The sequence below is a fragment of the Grammomys surdaster genome, unplaced genomic scaffold (genome assembly GCF_004785775.1).
Source record: "Grammomys surdaster isolate TR1022 unplaced genomic scaffold, NIH_TR_1.0 312548, whole genome shotgun sequence".
NCBI classification, from domain to species: Eukaryota; Metazoa; Chordata; class Mammalia; order Rodentia; family Muridae; genus Grammomys; species Grammomys surdaster.
Window position 1 is genome coordinate 13,742 of NW_021626292.1, and position 16,802 is coordinate 30,543.

At 39.9% G+C, this 16,802-nt stretch overlaps 1 protein-coding gene across 1 annotated transcript in view; it reads left to right on the forward strand.

Annotated features, from left to right (window-relative positions):
* LOC114616252 (vomeronasal type-2 receptor 116-like) overlaps positions 1–16,515 on the forward strand; it is a gene marked incomplete at its 5' end in the record, with an annotated part of 30,249 nt that extends 13,734 nt beyond the window's left edge. Inside the window, 2 exons of the mRNA XM_028761758.1 lie at positions 5,537–5,659; positions 16,348–16,515. Coding sequence (XP_028617591.1) covers positions 5,537–5,659; positions 16,348–16,515 — 291 coding nt within the window. The remainder of the gene's footprint in view (positions 1–5,536; positions 5,660–16,347) is intronic.
* Between the last annotated feature and the right edge of the window lie 287 nt (positions 16,516–16,802).

Here is a 16,802-nt window from a genome sequence, read left to right on the forward strand (position 1 = left end):
AAATGGAAACCAAAGAATATAGGTAAAATGCCAGTAAGTTGTAAAATACAGAAACAAGGAAATGTAGAAGAAAAATCTACAAAACTACCTTCTGTTGAGTTCCTTTCCTGATGGACAACTAATCCTTGGACTAGCCTGAATTGTTACTAATGTACCCAATAAGACACGGTCAGAAAAAAAACCTAATTTTTCCATGCAAGCATGGATCAATTACAAATAGATTCTTGATTAGGAGTAGGATCCTGTATACACTCACCCCCCCCCCAGTTCTGGGACCCTGTCTGGCTTGAACCTGATCTGATCTTTTCCATTTTTGTGTCTCTGTTCCCATCTCCTACAGGAAGAAGCTTTGTTCATAAATGCTGAGTAAACTACTGATCTAAGTGTCCAGGATGTCACTAGGAGTCATTTTATTGCTATATTCCTTTAGTAAAACAACATTATTTAGTTTCACCTTGGTCTGTGACCTATCCAGTCTCAGGTTCAGGGCTACACTGGAAGTATCAGAAAGGGGATCATTTCATTAAGTGAGCCTTAAAACCAATCAGAGAGTAGTTGGTTATTCCCTGAATGTTTGTGCCATTTATGTGACAGCATATCTTTCAGGAAAGTTATAATTGTAAGTACCAGGGTTTGCAGCTGGGGAGATGATTATATTACTCCTCTGGTAGCATGCAGAGTACCTTCCAGTACCATGAATGCTAGTTGGTAGGGGTAAATCCTTTAGTTATACACCATCTCAACTTCTATGTGTTTGATGACATATGTAAGTCTTGTGTTCAGCAGTAAAGTTTTACTGTCAGTTCATGGAGAGCAACCAACAAATCTGAAATACCCTGAGATTTTGAGCTAATCACTTACTAGATATAACACATTCCTGACAATGACCACCACCACCACCACCACCATCATCAATACCACCACCAAACAAAAACAACCACAAATAACAGGAATTACCAATCATTTGTTATTGATGTCTTTCAATATCAATGACAATAAAAAAGAGAATGCTCAAAATCAAAATCTGTCCTTCTGCTGTATACAGGATACAAAATTTAGATTCAAAGATAGACAATACCTGAGGGTAAAGGGTTGAAAAAAGATATTTAAAGTAAACATACCTGGAAAGCAAACTGGTGTGCCCATATTGTTATCTAAGAAAATAGATTGCAAGCAAAAATTAGTCAAAAGAGATGGGGAAAGATAGTACATAGACACCAAAGGAAAAAAACCTACCAAAATGGTATGGCAATTCTTAACATCTATGCTTCTAACACAAGGGCACCAACTTTTTGTAAAGTGGATGATTAAATCACATACAGATTGTCACACACTGAAAGTGGAAGAATTTGATATCAAGATTGATTGATTTCACCAATGTGCAGGTCATCTAGACAATAACTAAACAAAAAATACTGAAGCTAAGTTATGTTATAAACCAAATGAATCTAACAGATATTTGTAAATATTCCACCCAAACAGACAAATATATACCTTCTTTTCAAGACCTCATGACACTCTCTCCGAAATTCATCACATTCTCCATCACAAAGAATATCTCTATAGATAGACCAAAATTGAAATAACTGCTTACGTCCTGCATCCTATCTGACTACATATCAACAATGACAGAAAAAAATCACAGTGTTGAAGAATTTCTAGAATGCAATGAAAATGAATACACAACATACCCAAACTTGTAAGACAAAAAGAAAGTGGTACTAAGAGCATAGTTCCTAGCCCTGAGTGCCTACATAAAACAAAATATTTTTAAAAAGGAGAAATCTCATACTATCAATTTAACAACACACATAAAAGCACTAGAACAACATAAAAAAAAAACCAACTTAACACATCCAGGAAGAGTACATGGCAAGAAATAAAATGGGGGACTGAAATCAATAAAATCAAAACAAAGAGAACAATACAAAGATCCAATAAAACAAAGAGTTGGTTCTTTGAAAAAATCAACAAAATAGACAAACTTTTATTCTAACTGAAAGAGAGAGAATATACAAATTGACAATATCAGGAATGAAAAGGAAACGACACCAAGGAAATTCAGAAAATCATAAGGGCATACTTTACAAACTTATCTACCACCAAATTGGAAAATCTAAAAGAAATGGATAATTTTCTCAATAGGTACAACATATCAAACTTAAATCAAGATGAGGTAAATAGGTCACCTTGTAGTCGCTCACCTTGAGGGACTAATTGAAGGTTGCCCTCGATGTGCTGAAAAATAAACCTCTTGCTTTTGCATAGATCTGCATCTTGGTGTTTCAATCAGGGGAATCTCAAAGTAAGTACCACTGACTGAGGGTTGGTCTTACATTTGGGGACTTTGTCCAGGATTCAAGGAGACCCACTAGCAACCACCAACTAGACTGATCGGAGGGGAAAAGACAAAACTCAGCAACAGGCACCTACTTGTAAGTGTTTATCTGGGTTTGTCTCTCTGTCTTTTGTGTTCACTTTTGACTCACAAGCATGGTGTAGGCTTTAAAACTTCTGGTCTAGAGCAGGCAATTGGGGCAAGAAGATGTGCATTAACACAGTATCCATGGGGAGTCTGGAGGACAGTTCAGTGTTCCTCCCTTGGAAGGAGTTAGAAGGACTCTGCTCCTTTTGTAAACCAAAAGACACAATATCATCAGGAGCCAACCGAGTCTTGCTATAACCTTGTTTCTGTGTCCATGACAGGAGTGAACTGTCTGTGTGTTGATTGTCTTTCACTGTGTTCTTGGACTTAGATTGATATCATTTTTGGACATGAGACAGACTGAATCTACCCACTAAACATCCTAATGAACCACTAGAGGGAAGTTCGGGAAAGAGGAGAAAACTTGTCAGTAGTAGTAAAGAAGGGCAAGTTAGTTATTCTCTGCTCCTCCGAATGGTCCACTTTTAGAGTAGGGTGGCCACCCATAAGGACCTTCGACTTGCAGGTGATCAAAGAAATAGAGGAAAGAGTCTTTAGGCCAGGATCCCTCAGGTACCCAGACCAAGTGCCCTATATAGTTACCTGGAAAAAATCTATGGAGAAACCCACCAGCCCCCCTGTATAAAAGCCTTTCTTTCCTCGAGAGCCACATTGCAGGTTCTGGCTGTCAGGAAAAAGAAAACACTGAAGAAGGGATCTGGACATGAGAAGAAGTTGATTCTTCCAGACCCTTCAACATCAGACATGTTGCTCCAAGACCTGCCTCAATATACAGTTCCTTTATCCCCATAGCCCTGCAATCCTCGGCCCATATGGGACCAGGGCTCTTGTGACTCCTTTTACTGGAGGGAGGAGCAGAAGAAGACCCCCAACTTCCTGGTCCCACCATGGAGATCAGAAGTCTGAGAACAACCTCCCCTGATACCTTGGTGGCTCTCCTGATGAGGGCATATGGGCCTCTAGATGATAAGGGCAATCAGGCTATGCAATATTGGCCCTTCTCTTGGCCAACTTGTACAACAGGACAGCCCAACACCCCCTCCCTTTTCAGATAACCCCAATGAACTGATTAATCTCTTTGAGACTATTTTATTCACTCATCAGCCCACCTAGGATGATATCCAACTCATGAGAGTGCTCATCATGTCCGAAGAGCAAGATGCAGGAAGCCAGAAAGAATGTCCCCTCAGACATGAGGGCACCATCTATTGACCAGGCTGTCGTCAACAGTGGGTTCCTCCTGACTAGACCTGACTGAAACTTTAATACAGCAGAAGTTAAGGAGCACCTTAAGGTCTACCACCAAACTCTCTTGGCAGGTCTCAAGGGGACTGTACAATGACCCACAAATTTTACCTAGGTACTTGAAGTTAAGCAGGGACCAGACAAGTCACCCACAGCCTTTCTAGTGTGACTCAAGGAAGCATTCTGTCAATATACACCTATGACCCCAGCAGCTAGTAAAACAAAGCTACTGTGACTATGGCTTTTATAGATCAGGCTAGTAGAGATATCAGGAAAAAGCCTTAGAAGCTAGGGAGTTTACAGGATAAGTCATTGAGAGATTTAGTGCAGACTGCTGAGAAAGTCTGTCATAACATGGAGACAAAGGAGGAGAAGTAGAGAAAGAGAAAGAAGATGAAAGGGAGATGAAAAAATAAAAGCAACAGGAAAGGAATGTACAGAAAATCTTGGCTACAGTAGTTATGGAAAACAGAGAAGAGAGAATTAAACCAAAAAGAGACAGAAAACCCCTTTGAAAGGACCAGTGCACATATTGCAAAAAAAGACACCACTGGGACCGAGAGAGTACCAACAAATATAAGCTGGTGATGGGAAATCCCAGGCCTTGGGAAAAGACCCCCAAATGACAAAGGTGTTAGACCTAGATGAAGACAGTGATTAGTGGAGATGGGGTTTGTACGCCCTTCCCAAACCCAGGGTAGTTCTGAGAATGAAGGGGAAACCCACTCAATTCTTGGTGGACACAGGGGCTCAACACTTGGTCCACCTCTAAGTCAATGGCCCTGTTTCCAAGAAAAATTCTTGGGTCCAAGAAGCCACTGGCTCCAAAATGTATTCAGGGACTACCCAAAAAACAGTAGACCTAGGGATAGGCAGGATATTCCATTCATTTATGGTCATCCTAGACTGCCCCTACCTTCTGTTGGGGTGAAACTTACTCTTCAAGATGGGGCCCAGATACTCTTCCTACCCAATGGGCTGCAAAAAACTGGCCCAAAAGGAGAGCCCGTGGGTGGAGGAAAGACCTCTTTGACAGGCCCCTGCTGGGAACCAAGGCTACCTAGTTTACAGGCAGGATCAGTTTTCTCCATGAAGGTCAGAGATGAATGGGTGCTATTGTGGTGGACAGCATAAATGTCATCTGGGCTGAACCTCCCCTCCCTACCCAGCATGTAGGTTCAGAAAGCAGAGTTAATTGCCCTCACCTAAGCCTTGGAACTTGGAACCAGCAAGAAAATGGATATCTACATGAATAGTAGGTATGCCTTTGCCACAGCCGACATCCACAGGGCTATATAACATGATTGAGCACTGCTCACATCATAAGGAAAAGAAATAAATATCAAGTAAGAAATCCTGGATCTCTTGGATGGCCTGATGAAGCCAGCAACTGTGAGTATTATTCATTGCCCAGGACATCAGATGGCCTCACTTAAAATATATGGAAGAAGAAAGGACTCAGATTGCTAGCTACCCTACCAACTATTAGAGAAGGAAGGGCAAAGGTACACAGAAAAAGGAAAACTATACTCCCCAGAAAGCGAGCAAAAGACATACTAGGCCAAATGCACAGATGGACTCGTTTACGGAATACAAAGCTTCTTCAAGCAGTTAAGGGATCTAAAGTATACATAATGGACCTCAGGTTTTGGGCCAGAGAGATAGTAGAACAGTGTAAATTAAGCCAGCAAGTGAATGCTTATTCAGCCTAGAGTAAACAGGGCGAAAGACCTAGGGGATAGTGGCCTGCAGTATATTAGCAGGCCGATTTTACAGAAGTTAAGCCAGGAAATCACAGCTACAAATGCCTTCTAATGTTTGTGTATACTTTCTCTATGGGTTGAGGCTTTCCCCACCAAGCAGGAAAGAGCTACCATGGTAGCCAAGAAGATATTAGAGGAAACTTTCCCAAGGATCAGAGTGCCCAAGTTCATTGGATTGGACGAAGATCCTGCTTTTGTCTTTAAGGTAAGTCAGAGACTGGGAGAGATATTGTAGACTAATTGGAAGCTACGTTGTGGGTACCATCCACAGATCTTAGGACAAGTAGAGAGAATGAACAGAACACTAAAAGAGACCTTAACTAATTTGTCCTTGGAGACTGGCTCTAACTGGGTAGTGCTCCTTTCCCTGGCTCTGTTCTGACCCTGGAACCTCCCCTACCATTTTAACCTGACCCCTTTGTGATCCTGTATGGGACCCCCACTCTCTTACCCCCAGCTCATGACACCCCTCCCAGAGTGACTTTTCAGGCTGACAAGGACCTGATGGCTCAATTGCAAGCTTTCCAGACCAGAAATTGTGGCCTTAACTTAGTGCCCTATATAACACAGGTACCCCAGAGGTTCCACACAAGTAGCAAGTTAGACATTGGGTATATGTTAAGAAGCATCTTGCTGAAAACTTGGAAGCAAAGTGGAAAGGGCACTTTGTTGTTGACCACCCCGACCTCCATTAAAGTGGATTGAGTAACTGCCTCAGTTCATGTAACTCACTTCACACCAGCACCTGACATGAACTGGATAACAGCCAGACACCCGAGCAACCCACTCAAACTCAAAACCACCCACCTTTTGCAAGTCCAGAGAATCCATGAAATGGCTATGGTGTATTTTCCTTCAGGAGCTGAACCTCAGCATCACCCCACCCCACACCCACAACCCTACCAAAGTGATTTGGCAAGTACTCTCAGTCATTGGGAATGTAGCTTGATCCACTACAGAGGAACACTGACCTTATACCTGGTGGCTGGACCTTTTCTTTAGTCTCTGTAAGTTAGCAGAGGGCCTTGACTCCTGGGATATCCCCAACCTAGAGACACAGGGGGAGGTACTATCTAAATGTGAGGCACAAAGGAATTCTGAATCTAAACCATGTCGCCAAAGTGGCCTTGGAGGGTGTGACTTAAGAGTGTGGAGACCCCAAGTTGCGTGTTCCGTGAGATATCCCCATATACCTGTGACCCTGAGATGGGAGAAGTCAGCTGCAGGCCCATCAGTGGGGGTGGGCAAGCACTTTTTCTGTGATACCTAGGGGTGTGAAACATTGAGATGCACAGACTAAAGAACATTCCAGGGGTAGTTGAAGATTCAATGGCCAAGGTGAGTAAAGGGCTAGCCAAGTGAAAGACAGAAAGGGAACAGAGTCAAGGCTGGTTCAAATCTTTGTTTAACTCTTCCCTTTGGTTAATTATCATTATACCCACCTTGTTAGGACCCATAATTGTTCTCCTGCTATTGTTGACCTTTGGACCTGCACATTCAACAAGCTTATAGCCTTCATGAAAGAGAGAACAGGAGCAGTACAGTTGATGGTCCTGCACCAACAATATGAGACCCTAAGTACAGGACCTGAAGAATATGAGTTAGTTACCCAAAATCCCTAAGCATAGCTCCAAGAATGGAGCTTGTGCAAGAAAAATGGGGTAATGAAGGACCCTAAGGGCTTTTTCCAGTCCCACACCATCCTTACAGCTTCACTCTCATGCCTAGTTTCAAGGCTAGGCCAAGTGCCATTCTCCACAAACAGTAGTAAAAAAAAATTCTCAGAAAAAACATAGAATGTAGAGACTGATAGTCACTTGACCCCCTGGAAAGTCCCAGGTAGAGTTCAAATGCATGTCATGATCTGCCCATGCTTGCTAGCCAACAGATTTAAAGGTCAATATGCTTAGCCAGTAAGTTTGAACCATATCCTTGCTGATGTAACCTGTGCTCCTAAAAAGTATAAAAACTGCTTGTAATAGCCATTCAGGTCCGACTTCTAGTCACTCACCTTGAGGGACTAATTGAAGGTTGACCTCAACACACCAGAAAATAAACCTCTTGCTTTTGCATTGATTTTTTAAAAAACATAAAATAAATAATTTAAAAAACCTATTGCACCAAAAACAATACCCAGAATTAGTCTTTTAGAAGTCTCTCATCCTCCCCCAAAGATGCCAAACATTTAAAGCATGGAATCCTACATGACTTTTAAAGAAGAGCTAACTCTGATATTCCTCAAATTATTCTTCAAAATAAATACAGAAGAAATGTTTACCAATTCATTCTACAAGGCCACAGTCATCCAAATCACATAAAGACCCAACCAAAAAAAAAAAGAACTATAGAAAAATGTTCCTTAGGAACATTATGCAAAAATACTCAATAAAATGCTTGCAAACTGAATCCAATAACACATCTAAATGATCATCTACCATGATCAATTAGGGTTGATCTCAGAGATGGCTCAATATATGGAAATTTGTCAATGTGATCCACCATATAAACAAACTGAAAGAAAAAGAAAAACATGATCACCTCATTAGATGCTAAAATGGCTATGGACAAAATCCAACACCCCTTCATGATAGAAGTCTTACAGAGATCAAGGATACAAGACACATACCAGAACAAAATAAAGGCAGTCTATAGCAACTCTATAGCCAACATTAAGCTAAATGGAGAGAAACCCAAAGCAATTCCACTAAAATCAGACACAAGATGCGGCTGTCCACTCTCTCCATATCTATTCAATACAATACTTAAAATTCTAGCTAGAGCAAATAGGCAATTAAAGGAGATCAAGGAGAGAAATTAGAAAGGAAGAAGTGTTGCTATTCTGAGATGATATGATACTATATATAAGCAACCCAAACAAATTCTACCAAAGAATTCCTACAACTAACAAACACCTTCAGCAAAGTAGCTGGATACTAGATTAACTCAAAATACCAGTAGCCCTCTTATGTAACAATAGCAAATAGACCAAGAAAGAAATCAGGGAAGCAACACCATTCACTATAGCTACAAATAATATAAAAAGTGTTTGAGTAATTCTAACCAAGCAAGTGAAAAAGTTGTAAGATTAAAACTTTAAGTATTTAAAGAAATAAATTGAGTAAGATATCAGAAAATGGAAAGATCTCCCATGATCATGGATTAGTGGGATGGACAGAGTAAAACTGACCATCCTACCTTGATCTACAGATTCAATGAAATCAACATCAAGACCTCAACACAGTTCTTTACAGATCTTAAAAGGACAATACTCAGCTTCACATGGAAAAAATAAATATCCTCAACCATAAAAGAACTTCTAAAGATGTCACCATTTCAACTTTAAAATTGTGCTACGTAGCAATAGTAATAAAAACTGCAGGGTATTGGCATAAAAGTAGCCATGTTGTTTAAAAGAATCAAATCAAAGATCCAGACATAAATCTACACATCCATGGATCCCTGATGTTTAATAAAGGAGCCAGAAATACAAAAAGAGGAAAAATCATCAAAGAATGCTGCTGATCATACTAAATCACTGTATGTAGAGTAAGCAAATAGATAATATTTGTCTGCACAAAATTCAAGTATAAGCAGATTTAAAATGTCAACATATCCAGCCACACTGAACCTAATAGAAAATAAAGTGGGGAAAACCATTGAACACATAGGCACAGGAGAAAACTTTCTGAACAGAACACTGATAGTGCATGCACTAAGATCAACAGTTGATTAAGGGGAACTCAAACTGATATGTTTCTGTATGACAAAGGACATCACCATTTGGACAAAGCAGCAGCCCACTGAACAAGGAAATATGTTTACCACCCTTACATTGGATAAAGAACTCAAGAAACAAACATTGGCAAACCAAACAATCCCATTGAAAAATGAAATATTGATCTAAACACAATTCACAGTAGCAGAATCTCAAATGGCCAAGACATACTTAAAGCAATGTCTAACATCCTGAACTCCACCATTCTTCTGGAACACTTCCTACCTAAGCCAGATAAGCAGTCCATATCTACAGCCAGCATCCATCCCAGGAGGTCTTCATTAACAAATGACATAGCTGATAATCTCAACCCAATACACAGGCCAGCTGGAACATTGGAGTAGGGGAATAGGGACCGACCCCACACCCCCTACACCCTGCCCCGAACTCCACCTTTCTTCCAACCTGCTTTCTACTCAAGTCAGATCAGCAGCCCGATACTCACCTACAATCCACAGCCTGTGTGTCTCCCAGGAGGTCCACAGTAAGCAAAGACACAGAGCCCAGTTGACACAGGGCCCACATGTCCTGCTAAGCTCCACCTTCTGGTCTGCTTCTCCACCCAGGCTAGATTGGTGGGGTTGTTACCTTCCCACACTCCACAGCCTGTCTGCTTCCCAGAAGATCCACAGTATCTAGGGACACAGGAGATCTGTTCTAACCAGAGACCCAAGAGAATCATTCTAACAAGTGACAGCACTGTTGGCCTCCAAGGAGACTATCTGCCTCCCAGGAAACTGGCTTTAGACAGAGACACCCAGGCCAGTTAACAGCATAGATAACCAGATCACCAAGGCAAACTAAAAATCCTATGTGACAGAACCTAATGCAATCAGGCAACACCAGAACCCAGTTACTACACACACCATAGCAAGCCCTGGATATCCCAACATCCTAGAAAACCAAAATAATGACATGAAATCTCATCTCATGAATATGACAGAGACCTTTAGAGAGGATACAAAGAACTCCCTTAAAGAAATACAGGAAAACACAGGTAAATGGGGAGAACCCCTATAGGACAATACAATCAACGAGGTGAAGGAATTGAATAAAACAGACCAAGAACTAAAATTGTGAGGAGAAACAATAGAGAAAACACAAATGGAGGCAACCCTGGAAATGGACAACTTTGAAAAGAGATCAAGAGCTACAGACACAAGCATCACCAACAGAACACAAGAGATAGAAGAGAGAATTTTAAGCATAAAAGATACCACAGAAAATATTGACACTTTGGTCAAACAAAATACATAATGTACAAAGCTCTTAATCCAAAATAGCCAGGAAATTCAAGACACAATGTAAAGATCAAATCTAAGAATAATACAAATAAAAGAGGGTGGAAAATCTTGGCTCCAATTCCCAGAAGTTTTTTTCAACAAAATCATACAAGGTAATTACCCAACCTAAAGAAAGAGATGTTTATAAACACACTAGAAGCCTACAAAATACCAAAGAGATAGGACCAGAGAAGGGTATCCTCTTGTCTACATCTGACAGACGGGTAATACCCGAAATATATAAAGAACTCAAGAAGTTAACCTCTAAAAAACTCAAGTAATCCAATTAAAAATCCAGTACAGAGCTAAAGAGAGAATTCACAACAGAAGAATCTCAAATAGCCTAGAAGGACTGTTCAAAGTCCTTAAAGATCACAGAAAGGCAAATCAAAGCAACCCTGAGTTTCCACTGCACACCAATCAGAATGGCTAAGATCAATAACTCAAGACACAGCTTGTGCTGAAAATGATGTGGAGAAAGTGGAACACCTCCTCCATTGCTGGTGGAATTGCAAACAGATACAACCACTTTGGGAATCAATCTGGAAGTTCCTCAGAAAATTGGAAATAGTTCTATCTGAAGACCCAGCTATACCACTCTTGGGCATATACCCAAAAGATGCCCCACATTACCAAAAGGACATATGCTCCACAGTGTCCATAGCAGCCTTATTTGTAATAGCCAAAAATTAGAAACAACCCAGATTTTTCCCTCAACCAAAGGATGGATAAAAAGAAATGTTCATTTACACAATGAAATACTACTCAGCTATTAAAAACAAAGACATCATGAATTTTATAGGTAAATGGATGAACTAGAAAATTTCATCCTTCAGACCCAAAAGGGCTTACATGGTATGTGCTCACTGATTAGTGGATATTATCCAAAAAGTATAAACTACTTCTGTGCCTCTTTTCAGCTTCCATATGCTCACCTAGCTATGCTCCAGTCATCCAGCCACCCAATGATTGCCTCTCTGTCCCCTGGGTTGAAATGTTTCCACCTACTGTTTTTCTAGTGTCCACATCATCTAGAGGAGAAAGAACCTTTAATGGCTGCTACCTTTGTCCTTGACCTGGTACAGGCAACTTAGTGCTACCTTGGCAGTTCGCTTGGAAATAAAATTTCATATAAGTTTATTTCTTTTTTCTTCATCTTTTCTCTGCTGAAAGTAGAGTCTGTTGTGTCTTACTTCATGCATTTTCTAGGGAAATGGATGTAACTATAAAATATCATCCCGAGTGAAGTAACCCATACCCAAAAGGATATGCATGGTAAGTACTCACTTATAGGTGGATATTAGTCATACGATACATGGTAACCATGCGTCCACAGACCCAAAACAGCCAAATAACAAGAAGGACCAAGGGAGAAAGGGTGAATCCTTCTCAGAAGAGGAAATATAGTGGATATTGGGGTCAGAAGGAGAGAGGAAACTGAGTAGGAGATGGAATCAGAAGGGGATCAGGCAGGCATGGAAATCAGGTATAGGGAGAGAGGGGGAAGAGAATGGAAACCAGCAGGAAAGTAACCTCTTGGAGTTGCCATAGACCTGGCATTGAAGGAAGCTCCAGGGTGTCTTTGGGGGTGACTCTAGCTGAGACCCCTAGGAGTCAGAGATATTGATCCTGATATGTCTACATCCTGTAGCCAGGTAGGATGGCCAGTGGAGGGATAAGGACAGCAACCCACTCACAAAACCTTTGACCCAAAATATGTCCTATCTACAAGTTATTCAGGGACAAAAATAAATTAGAAACAGAGGGAACCTTCAAACAATGACTGGTCTAAATTGAAACCCATCACATGTACAAGAACCAATCTCTGACAATATTAATGATATTTTGTTATGCTTGCAGACAGGAGTCTTGCATAACTGTCCTCTGAGAGAGTCCACCCAGTAGCCAATGGAAAGAGATGCAGAAACCCAAATTCAAATGTTAGATAGAGCTGGGAGAGTCTTATAGAATATTTGGGGGGAAGATTTGAAGGACCCAAAGAGGACAGGGACTCTACAAGAGGACCAACAGAGTCAAATGATCTGAACCCTTGAGGGCTCCTGGAGACTGAAACACCAATCAAAGCAGAGGCTGTACCTAGGCCTCCTGGACCTATGTAGCAGATGTGCAGCTTGGTCTTCAGGAAGATTCCCCAACAACTGGAACAGAGGAAGCCATTAAATCTGTTGCCTGCCTGCTTGTGAATTTCATTTTCTAACTGGGAAGGCTATTCTGGTCTCAGTGGGACAGGATGCCCCTAGTCCTGCATTGACTTGAAGTGCTGGTGTGGAGGAAATGGCAGAGGTTGTAACATTATGGTGGTTTCGGATTCACAGTGAAGAAGGGGAGGAAGGAATGAGGTTAGAATCTGCATGAGGGGTATTGTGAAGAGAAGGGGTTGGTATTTGTGTGTTAAATGAATAAATGATTTTAAAAATAATATTCAATCTCAATCCTACCAAACACAAGTATGAGCTAATATTGTATACCAAAATGAAATTAGTCAAACCTTAGAAGTTTTCATAACCTATAACACTCTTAACATAGTTTAAAAGTTCAAAGATTCTTCTGAGACTCTAGAGGTTCTCTTAACTGCAATCCCAAGTGAAATATAAAGCAAGAAGATAATCATACAGTTACAACATACTATGACACAGAGTATGCATTACAACTTCAAACTGTAGGAAAGGGACAGTAGTGAGGAAATACAAGACCAGTATAAGGCCAAAAACAGCAGGACAAACCAAATTCAACATTCTATGTATGATATGAAAGCATTTATCAGTACCCCAGCTCTTTCTAGATTTGTTATCAGTCCAGATTTGTTGACTCATCCTGAACCTAGTAAGCAGTATTTCTCAGAAGATATACCACAAGGATGACATTTCCAACATCTTTGTCTCTCCAACAACATCTGGGCATAAAACTCGCGGCTCCACTCAATGTCCTCTTTGGGACTCAGTTCAGGGATACCCCTAAAACAAGTGTGGCCTCAACAGCTATCCTTAGTTGTGCGAGAGGACTTCATACCTGCTTTCATGAATTCTGAACTCTAAGGCCAGAACCATGTGACCAAGGCTGCCATGTTCTGCTGCTTGCCTGGGCTGCAACATGGCCCCATCATTCAACTACATCTTCATTTGCATTCTGTTGTCAATAATTTCCTTCACTGCTTTAGCTTTTCTTTCATTTCTTTCCACAATTTGGAAGTTTAGCTGGGTGAAGTCTTTTCCTGAAGTAACTAGTGTCATTACTGCATTTAGCATCTTGTTTTCTTTACATGGTTTTATCTCCTTGAGCACTGTTCTTAGCTGCACTAAACATTCTGCAGTTCATAGGCTCATATATATGTATATATATTATATTTTTCCTTGCATAGCTTGCTCCTTCTTATTATAGATAAGCTTATTATTGATCTGCATAAGCATGACCACTGACAACCATGTAGCACAATCAATAGTAGGCTATCTTGAAATCTCCTCTACCAGGGCCATTAATCTAAATTTCTTCAGTTAAGCCTCAAATAGATATTTTTGGACAAAGGCAGAAGGCAGCCACCTTCCTCTCCAAAATATCATGAGAATGGTCTCTAGCCCAGTTACTAATATTCTTCTGCTGTGAAGCCTCTTGAGGCAGGCCATCATAATCTACATTGCTCTCTGCATCACTGTCTTCCATGCTCCAACTACGATGCCACATTAAGCCCCTCACAAATCATCCAACCACTGTCCTCGTCAAAATTCCAAAAGTCTTCCATGCTCCTCCAACAAACATACCAATAGTTTGGCTTATTTCTTTCCAATTTGTATCCCCTTGATCTCCTTAAGTTGTCTTATTGCTCTTACTAGAACATCAACTACTGTGTTGACGAAATAGGGAGAGTGTAGACAGCTTTGTCTTGCCCTGAATTTAGTGGAATTGCTTTCAGTTTCTCTCCATTTAACTTAATGTTCACTCTTGCCATGCTGTCTGTATATTGCTTTAATTATGAATTCTCTTTACTCCTGGGTGTTATCCTTTGTCCCCTCCAAACATTCTCCAATTTTTCATTAATGTAACATATTCCATTACTTTCTATTGCCCTCTCACTTTCTTCTTCTATCTTTCTTTTCTGCTTTGACATCGAGCATACAAACAGAAGATGATAAAGAGATCCTTTGGTATTTTTATTTCTGAATCTGTCTTATCTTGTTGAACATAACCATTTCTAGTACCATCATTCATCATTGTCCTATTAATGTTATGATTTTAATCTTCAAGATGAAAAATGATTCCCATTGTAGACATGTTTTACATTTTCTGCCTAACATGTAGTTGGCACTGTATTCAATACCCAGTGCTTCAAAAAAGTTATAAGATGTTAAAAATAAACATTTGCACAAAAAATCTTTGAAATTCATTATTCTGTCCTTAAAATTATTCTGTATTTATTCTAGATACAATCCAAAAATAATAATGACATGTCTCCACTTGAGAGCTGACTAAAAGTTTTGTCTTAAAACTTGAAGACTCTATGTGTGAAAGTAATGATTCATTGCCCATAAAATAATGAGAAGCTCAGTTGGATGCCCAGGTCCCACATTAAAATATGGGCATGGTGCACCTCTACTCCCAGTACTTCCTTCCAGAGGCCTGAAACTGGTTGCTCATTTACTTTAGGTAAATCAAAAAGTTCTGTTTTCACTTAGAAACCTGGTTTTAAAAATAAGGTAGAGAGTAGTAAAGTCTTCCTTGCAAGACATTTGATTTCAACCTCTGGCCTCCACATGATGTGCACACACAAATACAGACCTCTGTGTAGAAACAAAAAAGCTAGTAGTCTCCATTTTATAGTTTTATTAGCTTTGGAGAAAATTAAAAACAAAGAACAGATAACTCCCATATATTCCTTACTTTATCCTAGCCGTATTATTCCCCATGACTGTTGCCTTACATGAAGTAGGACATGGAACAACTTATAAACTAAATTCAATACATAATTATTTAGTAAATTGATTCACTAATGCATATGTACATCACCACATTATATGTGTATGTATATCTATGTTTGTATATATGTATGCAAATTTTTAGTTCATTTTCATCTCTTTAAGTAGTATTTGGAGACAGATATCTCATATACACAAGGATAATCACACTAACTAAGCAAAATAAATTCTGTGGATATATAAATGGATTATAACAACACTTTTTGAGACAGTCTCTAGTACAAATAAATCTCAAGCATTCTGTGTCTACAGAGATGATCTTGACTGACTGATTTTCCAAATCTTGATCCTCAGTGTTGGGATTACAAATGTTTAAAACAATGCACAGTTTATGTATTTCTGATGATTATACCCAAGTTTTGTGCTTGATAGAAAAGAATAGTATCAGCGGAGATATACTCTGTCCCTTCTGACAATATTTTCATCCACTGCAGAAGTCAGTATTTTGACATCAGCTTGGTCAAGTCTTCCCAAGAGGATTTCAGCTCAGGAGCCCTGTTGTCAATGGAACTAGATGAAATCATTGCCCCTGGGCCTGGAGATGATGAGCCTCAAACATATTTTCCATATTGGGTTTTTTGCCTGCAAGTGGGACCTCACAGGTGGAGTTCCAGGAAAGAAAGTTTTTCAGATTCCTCCCAGGGTATTTGAAAACTGAGTTGAAGAAGCCATGGGAATAAGAGTAGCCATCATAGTCAGCAATAAAATTGGAATTTACATGAATTGATACAAATTCATCAGATACGTATATACCTCCTATCTGTGAAAATTAAACCTCTAAGCAGACTTAAACTTTGCAGATATTTCTATGATGCTCCTTCTGATTTTTATGTTTCTGCTTCTGCAGTACTCCAGTTATGTTTACTCCTTTGACCGCTCTTACTGTGCTGGAAAGACAAAAACCAGTGTATACAAGGATGGAGATATGGTGGTCACTGCATTTTTACCTCTTTTCACTATTCTCAAAGAGTCCCCGCCTTATGATCCAAGCAATGAGATTTTCTATATTCAGTAAGATAATAATTTTATACCTTATGTTCTGTCTCATTTTAAAGATATACAATGCCTAGAAATATTATGTGTGCATGCAACACTGCTATCTACATCTTCCATACTGCTCTTATATCCTAAGAACTGTTGCTAATTTACTCTTATTATTTCTGTTCACTACTTTCTCTGCTTCTAAAAGAACAAAAGTATTCTAATTTCTTTTATTCTAGCTACTCCTTTCTGAGACTCAATTCGCCCCTTCTTACTCCACTATTCCTGCCCTCTTCTAGCGGGCTGTCATGAATTAGTGTT